Here is a 25,107-nt window from a genome sequence, read left to right as displayed (position 1 = left end):
ATATATATATATATATATATATATAATTTTTTTTCTTGGCTATTTTAAGGAGTGATCAAATCCTCTGTTAAAGCATTGACTGATGTCAAAAAAGAAATAATAATTTTAAATCTGGCTAAATCAAATATTTAGAATAATTTTGTGCTAGAAATTTGCTCATATTTAACTAAATAATACCTCATTTGTATATTTAAACATAACATTTAAAAAAAATCTTAATTCTGCAGCATTTACATAGCTTATAAACTTTATTTATAAACTCAATTTTTCTTTTCATAGATATGGAGGATTTTACAAAGGGATATTCATATATATGGATATATAGACTACTATAATCTTGCATTGTAGTCTATAGTCTTGTATTTAACCGGTTTATAGACCGCATTATTATGGTGGCTTGAAAAGCCAGCATACTGTTATCTATCTTAAACTTATTCTTCTTCTTCTTCTGAGACAAATTTCTAAGTGTATCTCCTCCTAGGCTTTTCAAGCTACATACTTCAAACTTTCGTCAAACCTTCAAACTGGTCTGACTCGGGTTGCTATATCTTTTCTAACTGATCCGACCTTGGGTTTTCCGAAAAACGACCCAGAAAAATCCCAAAAGTCCCATTGACTAACATTGGGTCAAACTTTGTGAGCTCATAACTCTGCATCAGACTGTCCTACAGACTTCTAACTGGACTCATTTAACTCAGTCTAGCCAGCAGCCAATAACTGATGACTTTTTAACTTACTAGCCACTCCCTAGCAACCACTTACAGCACCCTAGCAACTGTCCCATAGACTTCCATTGTAAAAGACTCCCATTGACTTAACATTGGATCAACCTTTGTGAGCTCATAACTTTGCATCAGACTGTCCTACAGACTAGAGTCTGGCCTCATTCAACTCAGTCTAGCCAGCAGCCAATCACTGATTACCTTTAAACTTACTAGCCACTCCCTAGCAACCAATTTCAGCACCCTAGCAACTGTCCCAGAGACTGTGACTACCCAGCAAACATTTGGACGTCCGATTACCGTTGAAAAGACGTCGCTCCGCCACGTTGCGTCCTGGTTGAAAAGTAGTGCCAAAATGAAAATCCAACCGACGTCTTTTACGTCTTCTGGCCGTGAATCGCACGTCTTTTCTACACGGTCCCTGCACGTCGAAATATGTCATGTTCTGGACGTTTTCTGGTTGTTTTTAAAACGTGTTATATCTTTATAATAAGTGTTTTAATAGCCTAATTATACATATAAAACAATCTAACTAATAATTTAAAGCTGTGAAATGCAGTCAGGTCCAAGTTCAGACCAGTTATACCTGAACGTCTTTATAGCATTGTAATCACGTGTAAATCATAATTAATACATTATGTAAGGATGCAATAGTGTTACGATTAAGCAAATTATTTATTGTGCATATAGTAACAGATGTACATCACTGTTAAACAGACACATCTAATAAGAATAAACAAAGCAACAACACAGAAATATGGACCACACAAGTGAAATGTCATTTTAGAGTCTTTATTTCTAATATTCTTCAGCTCTTCCTGGAAGGTGCTTGCTGTGTTCCTCCATTGCAGCATCTTTTTCTGTGTCTGTAGCATCTGGACTCACTTCACAGCATCTGAGGGAGGAGAATATGATTTTGTATTATTCTACAACTAAAAACGTACAATATATCAAGAATTACTGTCATGTTTTGTGAATGAACAGCAATGCGCTGAGCAGTATCTAATGTCAATACATACACATTCCCTACTACTCATCATTTTACAACTGCCCATATCCACACATCCACAGTTTTGTGACAAGCAAAGACTGTCATTCATGGCTTACACTAAAATTATAATTTAACATTTTTAGTCTGCTTGACAGCCTGAGTCTGTATAAACATTTTAAAACATCTGAACATTAGGCATGTCTATAAGGAGACGTACAATGATGAATAACAGATTAAATCTATAGTTTAAATAATATAACATACGGGGTTAATTGTTGGGGTAGTAAAACATATTTTCCTGAAATATTGTGCAGAAATAAACACAAACAATGCAAGATAAATATGTACCTGTTTATCAATCTTTTAATCAGGTCCGGACAGAACATCCACCAACTCCGGACAGTTGCTGAACCTAAATGTGACACCAAAATCACAGTCAGAGCGATCCAGACAGACAGAGACACACATTCTTTCACATTTCAAACTTACACAGATGCAGTTCTTCTCTTCAGCTTTGATGAACACTTCACAGGATCTCGCTCTCAGAATCCAGTCTCTTAACAGAACATGTAGACCTGCTGGAGTCCACAATGACAATTACTGTAACAGAGCAATAGCTAACATCAGGCTTATGATGACGTTAACGTTTTTAGTTGCAATTATTTACTAAAGCGTTTATCAGGATACGCAGTAATAAGATCACAATACTCACCACAGGTATAAAAACTAGCTCTAGGTTTGCAAATGTGAACTCAGACACATTATACACCTAAATACACTTTTAAGCATTCAACAAGTTTCTCACCTACTCTGGAGTGTCCTCAGGGAGTGGGATGACAAAGGATCATTTGCACTGGAGACAATTCTACAGACAAACAAAACAACAGTGAGAAAGGTAATAATGAAATTATTTAATGAACAGCAAATAAATAAATGCAAAGCCTTATATGATTCTTACAGTTGGCCTGAAGAAAGAGTATTGAATTCTGTCTGACAGATGACTGACTGTTATTCACCCTGCAAGACAAATTTGAACCTTAATGCAGTTTAATTAATTACAGTACAAAAACTATTTTACAGGAGCAGTTAAAAGAAAAGTGGTTAGACTTTACCTGTTAAATCTCCACATGAGCTAATAACACCTACATGCATATATTTACCATTTTATGTTAGTGTAAAATATTAAGTAAATAACTTTTTTATATACATGCTCATAAGTTTTGCTCTTATTGTTAATGACAGCCTATTAATGTAGGCTAAACTAAATCATTTATACTGGTATGGTAATAAATGCTGGAGACATATCTACACCAGAATGATACTATATAGCTTTTTGTTAGCTTTTCTAACAAATTCGTGCATTATTATCATTATTAAATTGTTTTATTTATACACCATTCCACTCCAAACTCACCTGAAATGGTCATTTTCAGCTCTGACTGAACACACAGCAGGTGGATGATGGGCAGAGATGCTGGAAAACATGTTGACCAGCTGTCTTCGAGGACCAGTGTAGGGAACCCCTGATAAACTGCTCCAGATTCCTGTAATAACATGACATATTGCTTAAACGCGATTTACTTTTAGCATAACGGCTAATTTTAGCCTAATCGAAGCTACTCCACATCGCTACTGGCAATGTGCATCATTTATTTCAGTTCCTTCGTGTAAAACTCAATAATGTTATTAAACGAATACAAACTGTACTTACACGGTAGGAGTCTTGTGATCATTGTCCAACTTTTCGCCGCGTCCTCATGTTCTCGTGGTGCTGGACAAAACCGGAAGAAAATGAAATTTGAAAACAGCGCCCTAGAATCCCGCGGGATATCGCGAGATTTGTTAGCGTTAGGTGCAAAAAATTAATAAAATTGCATTATGGTTTTAGAAACAGTGACTTTACTATTCTTTCACCGCACAGGACACTTTATGAATGTAATTGGTCAGTTGACAAGATGTAAATAAAAGTGATTTCTGTATTTCATAAAGATAAATATGTTTTTAATGAGTTTAGATGCCTGAAATCTGTCCACGTACCCACTTGGGACACACATATATTAAGTGTATACCCAGATGTAAGTGCAATACTTTTTAATATTTCATAATTTCAGCAAGGGTATATGATGGACTATAAATGCACGTGTAAAGGACGTCATTTGTGGACTTAATCAGGACATGGTATATATTAAACTACATGTACATAAAATCGTAAATACACGCAACCCCAATATAAATAGACATGTTTAAATGTATACAAGCATATATTAATGCATTTTAGGACATGTGCATTGGTGCCGTGCGGTCGCGACGAATTTTGGCTGTGGAAAGCACGTCGCTTTCAGACCATCAGTACACAATTGATGCCGTCGCGGAGCGACATCTTTTGGCCGGGGAAAGCACGTCGTCGTCCGACCAATGTTTGCTGGGTAGCTATTCTAACACACGCTAACAGTTTTAACATCCTACTGACATGCTAATCTTGCTAGAAAGGTGCTAGCAACACGATAGTGACATGCTAGTCATGCTAGTAACATGCTAATTCATGCTAGAATCATGCTAACAACATGCTAATTCATGCTAGAAACAAGCTGATTCATGCTAGAATCATGCTAGTAACATGCTAGTTACATGCTAATTAATGCTAGAATCATGCTAGTTACATGCTAATTCATGCTAGAAACATGCTAATTCATGCTAGAATCATGCTAACAACATGCTAATTCATGCTAGAAACATGCTAGTAACATGCTAATTCATGCTAGAAACATGCTAGTAACATGCTAATTCATGCTAGAATCATGCTAGTAACATGCTAATCCATGCTAGAATCATGCTAGTAACATGCTAATTCATGCTAGAATCATGCTAGTAACATGCTAATTCATGCTAGAATCATGCTAATAACATGCTAATTCATGCTAGAATCATGCTAGTTACATGCTAATTCATGCTAGAAACATGCTAATTCATGCTAGAATCATGCTAACAACATGCTAATTCATGCTAGAAACATGCTAGTAACATGCTAATTCATGCTAGAAACATGCTAGTAACATGCTAATTCATGCTAGAATCATGCTAGTAACATGCTAATCCATGCTAGAATCATGCTAGTAACATGCTAATTCATGCTAGAATCATGCTAGTAACATGCTAATTCATGCTAGAATCATGCTAATAACATGCTAATTCATGCTAGAATCATGCTAGTAACATGCTAATTCATGCTAGAAACATGCTAGTTCATGCTAGAAACATGCTGGAATCATGCTAGTAACATGCTAATTCATGCTAGAATCATGCTAATAACATGCTAATTCATGCTAGAAACATGCTAGTAACATGCTAATTCATGCTAGAATCATGCTAGTAACATGCTAATTCATGCTAGAATCATGCTAATAACATGCTAATTCATGCTAGAAACATGCTAGTAACATGCTAATTCATGCTAGAATCATGCTAATAACATGCTAAATCATGCTAGAAACATGCTAATTCATGCTAGAATCATGCTAATAACATGCTAAATCATGCTAGAAACATGCTAGTAACATGCTAATTCATGCTAGAAACATGCTAGTAACATGCTAATTCATGCTAGAATCATGCTAGTAACATGCTAATTCATGCTAGAATCATGCTAGTAACATGCTAATCCATGCTAGAATCATGCTAGTAACATGCTAATTCATGCTAGAATCATGCTAGTAACATGCTAATTCATGCTAGAATCATGCTAATAACATGCTAATTCATGCTAGAATCATGCTAGTAACATGCTAATTCATGCTAGAATCATGCTAGTAACATGCTAATTCATGCTAGAAACATGCTAGTAACATGCTAATTCATGCTAGAATCATGCTAGTAACATGCTAATTCATGCTAGAATCATGCTAGTAACATGCTAATTCATGCTAGATTCATGCTAGTAACATGCTAATTCATGCTAGTAACATGCTAATTCATGCTAGAATCATGCTAGTAACATGCTAATTCATGCTAGAATCATGCTAATAACATGCTAATTCATGCTAGAAACATGCTAATTAATGCTAGAATTATGCTAATAACATGCTAATTCATGCTAGAAACATGCTAGTAACATGCTAATTCATGCTAGAATCATGCTAATTCATGCAAGAAACATGCTAGTAACATGCTAATTCATGCTAGAATCATGCTAGTTACTTGCTAATTCATGCTAGTAACATGCTAATTCAGACTCGGCTTTTCAAGCCACCATAAAGTTTGTCCTCAAACTTTAATATCTAGTTTTGATTTACAATCTGTGGTTAAGCCCTGTTTGCTTAGGCCCAGTATATTGTATTTTATTCCACCAATAATAATAATAATAATAATAATAATAATAATAATAATATATATATATATATATATATATATATATATATATATATATATATATATATATATATATATATATATATATATATCGCCAATGTATTGCCTAAAAATAAATGCGAAGATTAAATGTTTCTTTACAACGAACATTTTTACTTCACAAGTAACCATACAAGATGCAAGCTCAGCGCATGTCCGGAAGTGGCGTCAGTTGGCGCCAAACTCGAAGCCTCGCTAGACGTCACTAACTGAGGAAGTAAACAAACTGGCTGCTGTAAGTACTAAACTCAATAAAACGAGCTAAAAATGTGTTTCTTTGGTAAATTTTATGTGGAATTGACGTTGCTTCAGTTTGTGTTCATTTTCCCTCAATGAAGTTAGTGCGAGCTGTGAAACGTCGGTTAACGTAAATAGTCTCAGACGGTGATGTGTAACGTTGCTTCGTTATTTTGGAAATATTTCACCGCTTTATATTTGTTTGAGGCTCTTTATATTTCATATAACGTTATAGGAATAATATCATTAATGCGTTTGCTATAAAACCTGTTAATGTATCGGTAAAACAGCAGGTCGGTGTTTACTGTAACTTATTCTTTTCAGTGAGAATATTGATCAGTAAAAGGACAGTCATGTTTCTGTGACACATTGCTAGCTTTGTTTGCTGTCATTTTTCGCTCAGAATTACTTGTTAAAGTCTGATAAAAGATTAAGTGGCATACAGCTGATGATACCCATGTCAATAAAGCATAATTTTTGTGACACTGTACAACAATAATTCATAATTTTGTGTTACTGCGAGGGTTGGGTTTAGGGTAGGGGTAGATGTTAATAAAATACCATTAAATAGGTAATTTAATGAAAAAATATAAATACTTCTATTTATAATTGCTGTTTTTTTTTTTTGCATTACTGTGAGAGTTGTGATAGGGGTAGATGTTAATAAAATACAATTAAGGGATAATTTAATAACAAAAATGAATAATTCTTGTTATAATTACTGTTTTTACATTACTGTAAGGGTTGGGGTAGGGGTAGATGTTAATAAAATACAATGAAAGGGTAATTTAGTAAAAAATATGAATAACTCTCGTAAAAAAATCTTTTTTGCGTTACTGTGAGGGTTGGGTTAAGGGTTTGGGTTGGGGTACACATTAATAAAATACAATTAATGGGTAGTTTATTGAAAAATATGATTTTTTTGTCATAATTGTTGGTTTTACATTACTGTGTGGGTAGGGGTAGATGTTAATAAAATACAATTTAATGAGTAACTTAATGAAAAATATAATTCACTCTCATTAAAACTATTTTTTACATTACTGTGAGGGTTGGGTTTAGGATTTGGCTTGGGGTACACGTTATTAAAATACAATTAATGGGTAATTTAATGAAAAATATAAATAATACTCTTTATAATTGCTGGATTTACAATACTGTGAGGGTTGGGGTAGACATTAATAAAATACAATTAATGGGTAATTTATTGAAAAAAATGAATACTTTTTGTCGTAATTGTGAGTTTTACATTACTGTGAGGATAGGGGTAGATGTTAATAAAATAATTTAATGAAAAATATCATTCATTCTCTTTAAAACTACTTTTTTTACATTACTGTGAGGGTTGGGTTTAGGGTTTGGGTTGGGGTACACATTAATAAAAAACAATTAATAGGTAATTTATTGAAAAATACGAATATTTTTGGTCATAATTGCTGGTTTTACATTACTGTGAGGGCTAGGATAGGGGTAGATGTTAATAAAATACAATTTAATGGGTAAGTTAATGAAAAATATTAATCATTAAAACTACTTTATATTACTGTGAGGATTGGGTTTAGTGCTTTGGTTAGGGTGGATGTTAATAAAATACAATTAATTGGCAATTTAATGAAAAATATAAATAATACTCGTTATAATTGCTGCTTTTACATTACTGTGAGGGTTGGGTTTAGGGTTTGACTTGGGGTACATGTTAATAAAATACAATTAATGGGTAATTTAATGAAAAATATGAGTAATTCTTGTAATAATTGCTGTTTTTACATTTCTGTGAGGGTTTGGGTTGAAGTAGATGTTAATTAAATAGATTTAATGGTTAGTTTAATGAAAAATCTGAATAATTCTTTTAATAATTGCTGTTTTTGCATTACCATGAGGGTTGGGTTTAGGGTTTGGGTTGAAGTAGATGTTAATAAAATACAATTAATGGGTAATTTAATAATTAATGTAAATAGTTCTTGTTAACTTACATCCACAGCTGTATCCCTTCTAGCAACAACAGATCTATTGAGAAGGGAAAAAACAAAATGAGCAGTCAGGGTTCAAGCCGAGGATCATGGAGAGGTGGAAACAGCTCAGGATCTGGAGGAAGAGGAGGATGGAAAGGTGGAGGAGGGTGGAGAGGAGGAAGAGGATGGAGTAATGGTCAGTATAGAGGCTGGCGAGGTCGTCAATGGAGTGGAGGAGGAGGAGGAAGAGGAAACTATTCAAACTACAATACACAAAATGGTTAGTAGCATTAGTCATAATACACAGTAACTTTACAATCCTGGTCTAGGATGTCAATGAAGTAACATAAAAGATCCAATGTGGAGCAATTCCAGCGTTATGCAACATAAATTCACAGGGAAAGTATATGTTAACATTTTATTGAAACATCTGTTTATATTTTCCCAAAAAAATATCAATTCAATTCACCTTTATTTGTATAGCGCTTATACAATGTAGATTGTGTCAAAGCAGCTTCACATAAAAGGTCATAGTAAATAGGAACAGTGTAGTTCAGTTTTCAGTGTTTAAGTTCAGTTCAGTTTAGCTCAGTTCAGAGTGGTTTAATAATCACTACTGAGAGTCCAAATACTGAAGAGCAAATCCAACGATGCGCAGCTTTACAGATCCAGAACCATGCAAGCCAGTGGCGACAGTGGAGAGGGAAAAAAAACTTCACTAATGGCGAAAGTGAAGAAAAAAAAAACCTTGAGAGAAACCAGGCTCAGTTGGGCATGATCATTTTAATTTCTCCGCTGGCCAAACGTCTTGTGCAGAGCTGCAGTCTCAGTGGCGGAGCCTGGAATCTGGCCTCAGCGAAGACTCGTCTGTCTCTGGAGCGTCACAGGAATCAGTCTCATGTTCTCCACTCCTCCATGACCACCAGCTGCTCAGGATACGGCCTGGTCCAGGATATAATCTGTAAACATGTTTTAGATTTGAAATGGGGAAAATAAACATGCGTTATGGATGTGACCAAAAAAGTTAGCGAGTTTACAGTATACATCAAACTTTGTAGAAATTCTGTGAATGAAACTCACAACCCAAAAGAAATAATGCTGATCAAAAAGATACGAGTTGGCTCACTATAGAATTAATATGACTGATTTTATTTTTGTCATTTTTTGCGTTTATGAGGAAAAAGCTCTGTTATGGATGGGACAGATGTGAAATAGCCACTTGTGTGATTTTGGTCAATCAAATATAATAGTTTAAAGACATTGACAGACATTTTTGAGTATTTCTAAAGCACTGTAAAATACTTGCTTGCACAAAAACATGCAGAAACAGTTTCGCTTTATTTTTTCATAGCAAGGTGGACTTTGCATGGAATTGCTCTGTGACAAATAAAATGTTTTTAGGAAGCCCTTGGAGTTGGGTCCATTTATTTATCTTTTTTCAACCAAATAATGAACCCATTTCTGTGTTTCTCAGCAGGGAATGTTGTCCATAGTTGGGTAAACTTAGAGTGCAGTGAATGGGAAAGTACAAATAATTGATTTTGCAATCCTATTTGCTTAAATAATAAAAGAAAAAAACCTAAGAATGGTGTTTCAGAAAAAGGAAAAATATAGTGTGAGACTGATAACAGCAGCCAGAAGAGAGACTAATGTCATGTTTACTGTCCCGCCCCCATAGACGCTGCATTACAAACACCTCGTATAAGCGGTAATTAGTTTCCTGTAATTTGATGCAAAGATTATAAAATTCATACATAAACCGATATAAATGTACATGCGTTCATACAAAATATTAACAACTTTCAAGAATTGAAGATGCCATGATCATAACCGTCTTATAAAAAGGGGCGCATAAAATGAAGCCTATACCTTGGAGAGAGCCCACAGCAAATAAACAAAGATGCCACCCAACTAAACACCCAAATGAAACTAAATAAAGAAAAACAGAAATAAATACAGAAATAAAAATACAATACATAAAAAAACAAGAGGAAACATCTACTCTTAAATAAAAGAGTAAATAAAACTGTATGTAAGGAATTGTATAGAAATGTCAAAAAATAATATATTTTTTGCTTTGTTTGTTTGTTACACTGACAACTACCACTTGATAAACTAATATCAATATAAATTATTTATGCTGTTGTTTTTACTCCACAGGAATTGCTCAAGTTAGCCAGGCACGTGTGACTCAAGCAACCCTTGACATCACTTGTCCTTATAAAGGATGGCGACTCTACTTTTCCGAAGGTTTTCCATTTTCATCATTCGTTTATTCATTTTCCTTCAGCTTAGTCCCTTATTTATTAGGGGTTGCCACAGCGGAATGAACCACCAACTGTTCCGACATGTTTTACGCAGCAGATTCCGTTCCAGCTGCAAACCAGTACTGGGAAACATTCATACACACTCACAGTGTTTCCTCTAGGATTTTTTCCAGCTGTGGCGGCAGACTCTGTTGGGCTTTTTACACAGATCTACCAACTACCTGTGGCGTTAATTCATTGACAAATGTTATGAGCGCAGTATTACAAGTCGAGATCGCATTCATGTAATACGAGCATGTGAATCTATGTGCTTGAGCGCTGATTTCCTCTGTTCGTGCACAAAACTTCCTGCACACCCTCAAATACACTCTGCTCAAGTGCCGATTTTCTTGTGCACTCTCAAATAAACGCTGCTGAAGTGTGATTTAGTGTGTTTATATAACGAGTATGTCTTCAACATTTATTAGATTTGCTAGGAATATTTGTGAATGTCTCCAATAGACCTACAGAGCGGCATTAATGCGACCTGAAGTAAAGTAAAACAGCTATAAACTCCAGCAAGATCAATTCATTGTATACAGAGCCATAGACCTTTATCTATAAATCAAATATAATTATGGAAACTGTGTTCGCAACAACTGAAAGCTACGTCGTGTTTGCTAGACTCACGCACCTGTCAGTCAGTCAGCACATCACCTTAAAGGGTTAAACAAATAACGCACAGCACTACTACGATTACAGAAAAGTTCGCTTTGTTATAATTATAATTAACCTTTTAATACGTTTTGGTGCGATTATAACCCACTATTTAAAAAAACGGCTGAATGTTTTGAATGAGAAGCTGTAATGTAGCCGTGTCGGGATGAATTTTGGTGTGGCACCGCGCCATGGAAGAATGAATGTAGCAGAAACCATGCACTCATTCACACACTTATACACTACAGCCAATTTAGTTTCTTCAAATTCACCTATCGCATGTGTTTGGACTGTGAGGGAAGTCCACGCCAACACGGGGAGAACATGCAAACTCCACACAGAAATGCCAACTGGCCGAGCCGGGACTCGAACCAGTGACTTTCTTGCAGCGAGGCCACAGTGCTAACCACTGAACCACCAAGCCACCTTCCATTTTCATCGAGTTAAAAATATTTATTATAAAAATGTTATATGTGACTTGATTTTTTTTGTGTGACTTGCATTTGCTCCTTTTCCAGGGTTTGTTGAAAGTTCACCTTACGTTGAGAAAATAAAAGTGTTTGAGCAGTACTTCACATCGCAGATTGATCTGTATGATAAGGTATTTAGAAGGCTTTTCTCTATTTCCAGGATTCTTCATTTAGCATCAACATATACATTGCTCATGTTGCTTATTCTCTCAGGATGAGATTGAGAGGAAAGGCAGCATTCTGGTGGACTACAAAGACCTTCTGTCCAACAAACAGGTTTCACACTCCCTCCCGGATCTGGCCAGAGATCTTAAAGAAATGCCGGAGAAGATTCTGGACTGCTTGGGTGTAGCAATTCATCAGGTGGGAATTAGGTTGTGTTTTGCAAGGGTTTTTTAGTAAACGAAGACTAAAGCTATTGGTCAAAAAACTAATTATTGGTGAAATAAACTATCTAAATAAATAAGTCACAAAAAATGTAAATATAACAAGGTGGCACAGTGGATCAGTGGTTAGCACTGTCACCTCACAGCAAGAAGGTCGCTGGTTTAAGTCCCTGCTGGGTCAGTTGCCGTTTCTGTGTGGAGTTTGCATGTTCTCCCTGTGTTGGTGTGGGTTTCCTCCGGGTGCTTCGGTTTGCCCCACAGTCCAAACACATGCACCATAGGTGAATTGAATGAACTAAATTGGCCGTAGTGTATGAGTGTGTGTGTGTGAATGGGTGTGTATGGGTGTTTCCCAGTCCATTTTCCCTATCTTTTTGAATGCCTACTTTACTACATCCAATCAGCTTACAGTAGAAAAAACAGGCCATGTCTATTGTTGTCTCATTTGATATTTCATTTGTCTAGTAAATGCTTCACAATACAAAAAAAATTGAGTGTTCCTCACCGAATGAATGAAATAAGCGATTTTCCATCAAAGCAACACAGGGTGCTGAAATATAATTGGCTAAAATGGCAGTTGGTGGGTTAAAAGAACCAAAACAAAGACATTCTGGCATGTAACTCGCATTTTCAAAGCACCAGGCCCAGATTTTATAACACCAGCCTGTTTAAAATCCTGTGCTGACCAACTGGCCCCCATCTTCACCCTGATCTTCAACAGATCACTGGAGCTGTGTGAAGTGCCCTCCTGCCTCAAACGCTCCACCATCATCCCCATCCCAAAGAAACCCAAACTTACAGGACTAAATGGCTACAGACCGGTGGACCAGAAGTCTTTTGAAAAACTGGTGCTGGCCCACCTGAAGGACATCACTGAACCCTCACTGGACTCTCTTCAGTTTGTGTACAGAGCAAACAGGTCTGTGGATGATGCAGTAAATATGGGACTGCATTATGCTCTGCAACACCTAGACAGACCAGGGACCTATGTGAGGATCTTGTTTGTTGGCTCGGCGTTTAACACCATCATCCCAAAACTTCTGCCCAAATTAACTCCGCTCTCTGTGCCCACCTCTGTCTGTCAGTGGATCAACAGCTTCCTAACGGACAGGCAGCAGCTGGTGAAGCTGGGAAAATTCTCATCTAGTATCTGCACAATCAGCACTGGCGCCCCCCCCAAGGATGTGTCCTCTCCTCACTGCTCTTCTCCCTGTACACAAATGACTGCACTTCAAAAGACTCCTCTGTGAAGCTCTTGAAGTTTGCAGACGACAACACACTTATCGACCTCATTCAGGATGGTGAGGAGTTGGCCATCTGGTGCAGTCACAACAACCTGGAGCTCAACACGCTCAAAACAGTGGAGATGATAGTGGACTTCAGGAGAAACCCCCCTGCTCTCCCCCCACTGAGCATCATGGACAGCATTGTGGCAGCAGTGGAGTCATTCAGGTTCCTAGGCACCACCATCTCTCAGGACCTGAAGTGGGACACTCACATTGACTCCATTGTCAAAAAAGCTCAACAGAGGCTGTACTTTCTTCGTCAGCTGAGGAAGTTCAACCTCCCAAAGGAGCTGCTGAAACAGTTCTACACCTCCATCATTGAATCAGTCATCTGCACATCAATAACTGTCTGGTTTAGCTCAGCTACTAAATACGATCTCCAAAGACTACGTCGAATAGTTCGGACTGCTGAGCGAATCACTGGTACAACCCTTCCTACTCCCCAAGAACTGTACTTATCCAGAGCGAGTAGAAGGGCTGCCAAAATCACTCTGGACCCCTCACACCCAGCACGCTGCCTCTTTGAACTTTGATGCTACAGAGCTTCTTCCCTCAGGCAATCCATCTCATGAACACTTGATGATAATAATTGTGGAACCAACATCACTACTGCTATACACTTTTATACACATATACACTTATTTAACAACACACTTTACATGCCAAATTGCACATAACAGCTGCACGTATAACGTTGTATATAGTAATGTACCTGACTTCAGCATTGTTTTACAGATAAGCAAGAATGTTCACGTATGTTTCTTAAATATCTGCTAACATAGTATGATATTTTTATGCTTTAGAAGAGTCAAAAACTTACAGTACACACAGCACCTTTAAGCTGAAATAATGTGATTTTCTGCAGGTGTTGACACTGGATCTAGAGAGACATGCAGCAGAACTGCAGGGCCAGGAAGAGCTTCCAGCAGGAATACGGCCCATAATTAACATCCCTCACATCAGCGCTAGGTCAGCCTGTTTGCCTTTATGAAGTCAAGTCAAAATTATATTAATATTTTGAAATAAACATTGATTCAATGCAGCTGTAAAAGCCACTTATTTGTAGAAACGTTTATATAAACATTTTTATTTCTTACCTGAACATTTAAAACAGTCAACAATGCACATAAACCATCTAGTTGTAAGTATGTATGTATAATGATGTAAATGATTTTTTAATGTTTCAGATTATCGAACAATTTTTTAATATTAGTCAAAGATGACACAAGTAAACACATCATGCAGTTTTGATTATTAAGGGAAAACAAAATACAAAATTACATGGCCTTGTGTGAAAAAGTGTTTGCCCCCTAAACCTGATAACTGCTTGGACCACCGTTAGCAGTAACAACTATACTTTTTATGGTTTACTTTATTTTTCATGTATCCTGAGCTCCTGTACAACACAAAAAAAGCCCATATTTGGCAAATAAAACTCATTCTAATTCTGATTCTGTACAGAAAATCAAATATTAATGTTTACAATCGACGTCTTATGATATTTTAAGGTCTCCTAATGTTGTGTCAGAGTCTCCTACAACAGGTTTAATGCATCTGAAGTCAGGAAACACTGTAATTTTATCAGAGTATGCATTAGTATTAGAATATATCTGTAATTATATTAAAAATGTATATTAATTAAACTTAAAGAGCCCATATTATACATGAAATAGGGTCATATTTAGGTTGTAAGGGTCTCCAACAACAGTCTAATATGCATGCAAGGTCAAACAACACTTTGATGGTCTTATAATCTGCATTTATTTTTACCTAATTATCCCAGCGACTCCCATATGAATCGTTCAGCGATTCATTTGTTCCCAAACCCCTCCTCAGCGCGAAGCTAATCTGCGCTGATTGGACCGATGACAGCCTGCTGCGATTGGTCGACACGGACAAGGCTTCAGCGCGAGACAGAGTGAAATGCCCAGCTGCTAATCTACAATATAAAAGTAGTCACAGTGCACACACACTTTATAGTGGATTTTGGCTGCCAGTGGGTGAATGTAAATACAGACGATGTACTAGAAAATACTGACGACTAACTATTTTATCAAGCAAAAGTCCAAGAACTGGCGAGGTCACAGTCTTCTTGCTCTTTTCACACACACACACACGCACACACACACGCACACACAGGGCCTGCGCGTCCATAGAGGACCGGCTGAATAGAGAAGGCGCGGCGCTCAGTTATATCCACGAATACCCGTGCGTTACACACACGAGGAGACACAGACACACACACACACACACAGGGCCGGCGCGTCCATAGAGGAGCGGCGCTCAGTTATATCCGCGAATACCCGTGCGTTACACACACGAGGACACAGACACACACAGGGCCGGCGCGTCCATAGAGGAGCGGCGCTCAGTTATATCCGCGAATACCCGTGCGTTACACACACGAGGAGACAATAATATTGAGCTGAAATATTTTGAAACTTGACCGTTGCATGTGTGTAAACAGCTGACGATCCGTAATCAAAGCGGCACGCGTCGCGTTTTCAACGTGGCTTTACACGCGATATGAGAATATAAAGAGTTAACCTGATACAGTACACGCAGTTACAAGTAACAAAACACAACTAAATACATAATTTGCAAGATAGAGTAAACGAGGCAATAATTTTAATCGCACGTACTTACACTGGTGAAATGGGGGAAGAAACTGATTCATGATGCACTGATCCATGTTCTGACAGTCTATACTGATCCTTCCTTTAACAAACTGATGAAGTCTTCTTTGAAAGCAGATAGTTTTCAGAAGCACTCAGAACTGCTCAAGGCTGGGCTATATTGCTGATGTTTCATCTTTGATTAGACTGTCCATAATATCCATCTGCACAGCGTGACTTCATTCGACCGGTGTCTGTGTGTGTCTCTGTGTGTGTGTGAGACTTGTGTTTCGTAGCTGCGTCATCGCGAAACACCTAATGACTCGTTATCAAGACGACTCGTTTGAAGCACTATGAGTCGACTCTTTTATAGATGAATCAACAGTTTTAAACACTGTACACTTACAGATTTAAGCCTTAGCTGGATATTTCACTTCACTTAGAGCTATGTTACACACTACATGGAAGGGCATTTTCAAAAACCCATAATATGGGCTCTTTAAGTGCAGTTATATAAAAAAAAAAATATTTCTATTGACTTATTCTGCGATTCTGTTTTAGATTAGGACTTCTGTTTTTAGATTAGGACAGTTATGTTTCATGTAAACATTTGACCTGGTCTAGAATAAATTATCATGTCTTACTAAGTCTATTAAAGTTGTGCGATTAATAACATTCACATTTTTCTGAATACAAGATATTAAAAAGTTGAGATTTGTTGTATATTATATATAATATTCTTTTGCCTTTGGGGGAAGTTACTATGGATAACAAACGGCAGTAAATGGTCAAACTACTTGCTCTACAAACAGTCGTGTTGCAAATACCAGTTTGCAACCACAAGCAGCACAACAAGCTGTTTTTAATGGCTTAAAACCAAATGGAGGTGAATGAGACTGGATATCTTGAGGCAGATTACAGCGCATGCTCTTACCTAAAGAATAATAAAAATAATAATAATAACAACAACAAATGTTATTTATAAAGCACTATATTCAGACAGAATCTAAAAATTCTTCATGTAAAAACTAATAAAAGTGCATAAATCAGTCAACCGCTCTTTAAAAGTTATGTTTTGAATAAGGTCAATGGGGTTTGTTTGAAGGACCTGTTTAGGCGATTCAGTGTCGACTCTTTCTTTTGAGAGACAACATATTTTCATCTTTTTTTTTTTTTTTTTTTGACTAACAACTTTTCAGATTGTTTACAATGAAAGACAGTTATGTTTCAAGTAAACATTTGACCTGGTCCAGAATAAGATCTTATATCTTATTAAGTATTAAAGTTGTGCGATTAATAACATTCACATTTTTCTAAATACAAGATATCAAAAAGTTGAGATTTGTTGTATATTATATATAATATTCTTTTGCCTTTGGGGGAAGTTATTAGGGATAACAAATGGCAGTAAATGGTCAAACTACTTGCTCTACAAACAGTCGTGTTGCAAATACCAGTTTGCAACCACAAGCAGCACAACAAGCTGTTTTTTATGGCTTAAAATCAATGGAGGTGAATGAGACAGGAAGTCATGAGCCAGATTACAGCGCATGCTCTTACCTAAAGAATAATAATAATAATAACAACAACAAATGTTATTTATAAAGCACTATATTCAGACAGAATCTAAAAATGCTACATGTAAAAACTAATAAAAAGTGCATAAATCAGTCAACCGCTCTTCAAAAAAGTTATGTTTTGCATAAGGTCAATGGGGTTTCTTTGAAGGACCCGTTAAGGTGAATCAGTGTCGACTCTTTCTTTTGAGAGACAACATATTTTCATCATTTTTTTATTTTTTTTTTGACTAACAACTTTTCAGATTGTTTACAATGAAAGACAGTTATGTTTCAAGTAAACATTTGACCTGGTCCAGAATAAGATCTTATGTCTTACTAAATATATTAAAGTTGTGCGATAATAACGTTTACATTTTTCTAAATACAAGATATCAAAAAGTTGAGATTTGTTGTATATTAGGCAAGGCAAGGCAAGTTTATTTATATAGCACATTTCATACACAGTGGCAATTCAAAGTGCTTTACATAAACAAGAATAAAAGAAACAAGTATAAGATAAATAAAAACAATTAATAGAAATGGTAAAAATAGAAATAAAATAAAATAAAAGCTGATAAAATGTGTTATAAAAGAATTAAAAAGAAGAGAAAAACATATTAAATATAATATTATATATAATATATTATATATAATATTATATTATAATATCATATTATATATAATATTGCACAAGTACACTGTATCTATGCAGATAAAGTTGGTTGTTTTTATTTGTATGTATACTTCTATATCTGTGGTCATATAAATAGCTGTGAAATAATATAGTTATCTGATTTAAATGTTGTTTTTGTCTTTCTGTCGTCAGGTTGTATAACTATGAGCCACTGACTCCTTTAAAAAGCCTGAGAGCAAATTTATACGGCAAGTTTGTTGTGATCAGAGGTACTGTGGTGAGAGTGAGTAACATTAAACCGCTCTGCATGAAGCTGGCGTTCGTCTGTAACAGCTGCGGAGATACACAGAGCGTTGCATTGCCTGATGGGAAATACACCATGCCCATGAAGGTACAATGTGCTTTGAGCTTCAGCCAGTTTAGATTAGCTTAGTTTTGTGTCATTCTCCCTGTGCTAATCTAATATTTTGAATTTCATGTCATTCAGTGGAACAAAAACAAATCTATTCCAGGAGTTCTGCAATTAGTAAAGTATGCACTGCGCTTTTGGGAATTAAAATTTTGTGTAAATCTTGTCAACAGTATAATTCAAAAGGTCATGATCCGCACTCGTTAAATTACTTTATATACACTCACTGGTCACTTTATTAGGTATACATGTCTAACAGCTCGTTAATGCAAATTTCTAATCAGCTAATCTCATGGCAGCAAGTCAATGCTGATCTACTGGGATTTTCACACACAGCCATCTCTAGGGTTTACAGAGAATGGTCTGAAAAAGAGAAACTATCCAGTGAGCGACAGTTCTGTGGGCACAAAGCTGGTTCCAGCTGATAGAAAGGCAACAGTAACTCAAATAACCACTCGAGGTCTGCAGAAGAGCATCTCTGAACACACAACACGTCCAACCTTGAGGGGGATGGGTTACAGCAGCAGAAGACCACATTGGGTGCCAACCCTGTCAGCTCAGAACAGGAAACCCAGGCTACAATTCACACAGGCTCACCAAAATTGGACAATAGAAGATTGGAGAAACATTGCCTGGTATGATTTGGCACACTTTGGGGCCATTAGTACCAATTGTGCATCGCGTCAACGCCACAACTTACCTGAGTATTGCTGCTGACCATGTTTATCCCTTTATGACCACAGTGTAACAAACTTCTGATGGCTACGTACAGCAGAATAACTCGCCATGTCATAAAGCTTCAATCATCTCAGACTGGTTTCTTGAACATGACTGTACTCAAATGGCCTCCACAGTCACCAGAACTTAATCCAATAGAGCACCTTTGGGATGTGGTGGAACAGGAGATTCGCAGAATGAGCAACTGTGTGATGCTATCATGTCAATAAGGATTAAGGCAGTTCTAAAGGCAAAAGGGGGTCCAACCTGGTACTAGTAAGGTGTACCTAATAAAATGGCCAGTTTTACAATTTAAATAACAAAAAAAAAAGAACAATTTCTAAACAGTACATCAAAGTATGCATTGCACGTTGTATTATTTGATGATATCTAACATGTTATTTTTGTTTTTCACCAGTGTTTACAGTCTGAATGTCGTGGTCGGTCATTCACTCCTAACCGAAGTTCACCTTTCACACTCACGGTCGACTGGCAGACAATAAAGTATGAAAGTGCATAAAGCAGAATGTTTTTTTTTTTATGCTCTCTTTGTTTTTTTTATTTTTTTTTATTATATAATAATGGATTGTTACATTTTCACCTGCGCATTTTGCATCATCACATGCATTCAGCTATTTTCTTATAAACATTTATTGCTTTAAATCATATCTTTTTAAAATAATTCTAGTGAGTGTTTGCAACTATAAAACTAGTCATTTTCATATATGGTTATAGTATTTATTATTTCTAATCATTTCGTATTTTATTTTTAATACTGTCGCTGTGTTTTGTGATTTTGAATTTTTAAACTTATGTTATTATAATAAGTATTTCTATTCATTGACGGATTTCAAGTTTACAGTTGTTTTATACATTTTTATTAGTGCTGGGCAAAGATAAATCGCATCCAAAATAATTTTGTTTTGCCATAATATATGTGTGCATTATATATTTATTACGTATATGTGATTTAAATTTATATATAGTTTGCATTGTATAAATATATATTTAATATCTTAAAATAAATAAACATTTTATCCAATATATGCATGCATGTGTGTATTAACATATACATAATAAATATACACAGCGCACACACTTAAATTGTCAAAACAAACGTTTATTTTGGATGCATTATTCACGATAAATGTTTTCCCAGAAATAGTTTTTAGATTCAAATATATTGTGTTTTAGCTGTATTTCACAAACAATTTAGTTAACAACAGCAACCGTGATGTGAAAAGTTAAAAAGCGCGTCCGCCCTCACTGGTTTCTCTCGCTGTGTATTTTCCGCAGGGTTCAGGAGCTGATGTCTGGAGACCAGCGTGAGTCCGGTCGAATCCCGCGCACCATTGAATGTGAGCTCACGCAGGATCTGGTGGACAGTTGTGTGCCTGGAGACATGGTCACCATCACAGGGGTCATTAAAGTGTCCAATGAAGAAGGTACGACACACTGTCCACTCTGTCAGACCTTTAGAGACATAGGGATCTATTTTAAAAATTTGAGCACATAGTCTAAAGCGCACATCGCGGTTGCACTTTAGGCATGCCTGAATCCACTTTTGCTATTTTAAGAATGGGAGAAGTGACTGTTGGGCCCAGTGCATGGTCTAAAAGCGTTGTCTTTATTCTCTAAATGAGTTATGAGCCTGTTTTGGGCATAATGCGCGTTAAACCAATCAGAGACTTATCTCCCATTCTCTTTAAGAGGGAGTTAGTCATGCCATGGCGCATTCACCATCTACATGGCAGACTTTATGAGCTGAAAAACTGAACGCTTCATTAGCAAGTAACCTAATATGAGGTTAAAGCACACCATCGAGCCTATGGTGTTGGCTTTTTCTGTTTGCCTGTAGAATCGGGAAACAGTGGTGGTTTAGGATGCACTACACTCAAGACATCCATTCCGTAGGATGTTTAATTTCAGAATTTCGTTCGTTGCAAAGATTTGTTCCAAAACAATTTCTATATTCAGAATAATTTAACAAATCAATTAACAAAAACAACGAAGTGAGCTAGCACCATGTCCAACATCCAAGCACACATCCAATTATCTATTCTTATGCCCATATGCATCTCTAAAACCAAACGAGTGGACAAATCTAAACCAAAAATTATAAACACTATCATAAACATTAACCATATAACTAAGGCCAGATGGAATCTGCGGACGTTTTTTGCTATTTCTGCAGAGAATTTTGGTAAAAATCTGCGGATTTCTGCTGAATTATTTTGGGAGTATCATAACTAAAACCTTAATATATGAAATAAAAAATAATATCTTTTTAACTTGTATTTAATGTTTAAAATGCAAATACAATTAGATCCACTTTATTTGGTAAACAAAGCAAGTCTCTCATATAATATCTCTACTAAAAGACAGAAAATATTGCTGTACAAACTGCATTGTACATAAATCAGATGAACATTTTCATATTAATGATTTTACTGTAATTAATAAAAAAACAGTAAATATAGATTTACTCACATTTACTCAAGTAAATAAACAGAATTAATGATGGGCTAGAAATCTGCGGAAAGTCTGTGGAATTCTGCGCGCAGATTCCGTGTGGGCCTACATATAACTAATAATAATAATAATAGTAAAATACTAAACAAATGTAATCTGTTATGAATAAACTGGCTACAACAGAGCTGGATTCCACCAAAGCCCTCTGAGATGAAGATGGCATGGGAACATGATGTTTTTTATATATTAATGTAGGCAACAATACTTTTTTACATTTTAAATATTTACACTTTTCATATTTCAAGATATTTGTGTGCTTTTGTGCATCCCTGTGTGTATAATAAGCAATGTGTACTCGTGTTTTGGACTGATGTAAGCGCATAGGCGTATGTTACTAACATGCTCTTTAAATAACAGAAACAAAAACTATGGCATTGACTTTGAGCAGCTTTTAGTAGGTCAACGGCGCTGTCAATTTAGTTGCCTCAAAATACCAACATGCCAACAATGCACCTTAACACACCTCCTTTTCGGACCAGCACACCCATGGGTGCACAAATGGGTGCAAATGCATTTGCTATTTTTAACAACATTGCCCAGAATGTGAAATTGATACCTAAATTGGGCTGAAACTAGCAAAAAAAAAAAAACACTAGCATCACGTCTGGCACTGCATTGTGACGGACCATATACTGTGGATGGAGTTTGCATGAACAAGGAATTTTCATCTTAACAATTCCTGTTGTATTTTTCGAGGGCGATGGAGTCTGGCAAAGTTCAGCTAGTGCTATTTATACATCTGACCTCAATGTTCTGGAGGAACAGGACAGCCTCTGGTGGCCTTCTGTGTGACTCAGTTTTTACATGATGGTCCCCTACGCATGATTTAATTCACTCAAATCAATATTTAATATGCATTCAAGCAAATATACGTATTTTATAAGGAAACATGATTTGACCAGTACTGCATGCATATATTATGACAAGATGGTATGCTGATAGGCGGCACGGTGGCTCAGTGGAGGTTGCTGGTTTGAGTCCCGGCTGGGCCAGTTGGGATTTCTGTGTGGAGTTTGCATGTTCTCCACGTGTTGGCCTGGGTTTCCACCGGGTGCTCCGGTTTCCCCCACAGTCCAAACACATGCTCTATGGGTGAATTTTGTAAACTAAATTGGCTGTAGTGAATGTGAAAGTGTATGGGTGTCTCCCAGTACTGGGTCGCTGCTGGAAGGGCATCCGCTGCGTTCAACATATGCTGGAATAGTTGGCAGTTCATTCCACTGTGGAGACCTCTGATAAATAAGGGACTAAGCCGAAGGAAAATGAATGAATGAATGGTATGCTGACGAGAGGTAAACAAATAGACTTTTATTGTGTCTAGTAAAAATCAACAGTGTAAAGTAACAAATTACAAATACTCAAGTGACTGTAATTGAGTATATTTGTCAGAAATTGAACTACTTTAATAAGTAGCTTTGAAAAATGTGTACTTTTAACTTTAGCACATTTTTAGTTCTGTATCTTAAATTGTACTGCGCTGTTTTCCATCAAGCTACAGGCGCTAATTTATGTTTTATTTTGTCTACCCGGGTAAGCTGAATATTCAGTCTCATGATTTTGTTTGTTTGTTTTATTTGAACAAATTTCAAGCAGTATACAAGCAAGTCCAAAAGACCGATTCAGTCAAATTCCCGACCAATCAAATCGCACATAGAAAAATTGCATCTCTTACACTTAGAAACACCCTTGAAAGTTTCTTGGTGCTGTATTGGATCATAAAATTGGTTGGAAACCGCAAATAAATAATGTAATATCAAAATTAGTCAAAACTGTAGCAATAATGTATAAAGCAAGATTTGTCCTGGACAATAAATCAATGTATATATTATATAACACACTTATGTTGCCATATATGAGTTATTGACTATTTCTCAATTCCAAGAACGCAGAGAACGGACTTGCGTTCTTGTGGAGACCGGTCTTGCCAGGTGTCCTCGGAAGAACGAACTCAGGAGACCACGAGAACAGAGAACGCGTCCTGTGAGAAATGAGATGCTGCGTTTTTCCTGATGGTCACATGACCTTCACGCGTTTTTTTAAAATGGAAAATTATTTCAACATTACAGCATTCATACAACGATTTATTGTTTTTCCCCTTTTCAAAACATATACTAAAAACATAAAGCATTATAAAATCTAAAAAGCATAAAAACATTATAAATATACGTTGCACAATATAAATAAAACAGATTTTAATACGAATTTCTGCAAACAAACACCCTTACTGTGTTTATTCCTTTATTAAGATGTCCATGGTAATGTTTACTTTTACCATTTCATTTAGTGAAACTCCTGAGGTAAATAAATGATATCTGTGAACTTTAATAATAAATCTATATAAAATGCTGCGCTTCCCACCTCCAGTCGCAATGATTTCTGAGACTTCTAGAGCGAGATGTGCTCAAGTCTGCATCTGTGCGTCCTCGATATCAAGAGCTCATCCGGGAAGTTTCACGCGTCCTCCGTTCTTTTTTTTATTTAATTATTTTATTTTATTTTTTACATTTTTTTTTTTATTGCATTATAACACAATTACAATAAGGCAAAATTCAAATAGCAACTATCATCTACATTTATAGAACAGAGCACAGATAATAAAGTCAATAAAATAGTAATACAAGAAGATACACTTCGACCATAGAATAGACACACAAACACAACTAAAAGAAAGAAAGAGAGAGAGAGAGAAAAAAAACTTTACATCGGGTCTTCTATTAATTTAGGTCTTCTAGCACATTTTGATTGTATCAACTTTAAAGATTTACAATATAGCCAAAATTCCTTTTGGAAAACTAAAAATAGTGGTTTTGTTTTAAGGCATTTGCATTTATGAATATAATATTTCCCCAAAATTAGAAAATTGTTCAATACAAATTGAATATTAATATCTTTCCCTAATTAACCAAAGAGAATATCATTTTTAGAAAATTGTGAGGACAACTTGAGAGAAATCTTTAACCACTCGAAAGAGTCAGACCAAAAGGTTCTGCTATATAAATATTCAAAAAATAAATGTGCAGTCGTTTCAATGTTATCCTCACAGAAAGTACAATTGTTGTGATCAAAGCGTCCTCCGTTTTTGCTGTCTTGAGTATTGGAACTGAACTTTGGCCACTGATGATGACGTAACATGAGGACGCAAGATTGCTGAAGAACACATATTGAAAAACAGCCATTTTGTTGAAATTTGGGGCAATACATATAAGTCTAATTTACGATCCTCATGTACA

The 25,107-nt window shown here is 36.1% G+C and overlaps 2 protein-coding genes across 3 annotated transcripts in view; both read left to right on the top strand.

Annotated features, from left to right (window-relative positions):
- Positions 1-25,107, top strand: part of LOC130244123 (kelch-like protein 29) — a 747,683-nt gene that overhangs the window by 317,621 nt on the left and 404,955 nt on the right.
- Positions 6,301-25,107, top strand: part of mcm8 (minichromosome maintenance 8 homologous recombination repair factor) — a 38,143-nt gene continuing 19,336 nt past the window's right edge. The window contains exons 1-9 of one of the 2 annotated variants that reach the window (XM_056477094.1): positions 6,301-6,352; positions 8,351-8,586; positions 10,467-10,556; positions 11,788-11,870; positions 11,953-12,102; positions 14,277-14,380; positions 18,412-18,610; positions 19,764-19,849; positions 20,642-20,790. In XM_056477094.1, coding sequence (XP_056333069.1) covers positions 8,385-8,586; positions 10,467-10,556; positions 11,788-11,870; positions 11,953-12,102; positions 14,277-14,380; positions 18,412-18,610; positions 19,764-19,849; positions 20,642-20,790 — 1,063 coding nt within the window. In that variant the 5' untranslated portion in view covers positions 6,301-6,352; positions 8,351-8,384. Of the gene's footprint in view, positions 6,353-8,335; positions 8,587-10,466; positions 10,557-11,787; positions 11,871-11,952; positions 12,103-14,276; positions 14,381-18,411; positions 18,611-19,763; positions 19,850-20,641; positions 20,791-25,107 lie in introns of both variants that reach the window. The other variant, XM_056477093.1, reaches the window with a different exon arrangement.

Source organism: Danio aesculapii, chromosome 17, assembly GCF_903798145.1.
Source record: "Danio aesculapii chromosome 17, fDanAes4.1, whole genome shotgun sequence".
Taxonomy (NCBI): Eukaryota; Metazoa; Chordata; class Actinopteri; order Cypriniformes; family Danionidae; genus Danio; species Danio aesculapii.
Note: the sequence above shows the minus strand (reverse complement) of the source record. Positions and strands in the feature narration are given on the sequence as shown.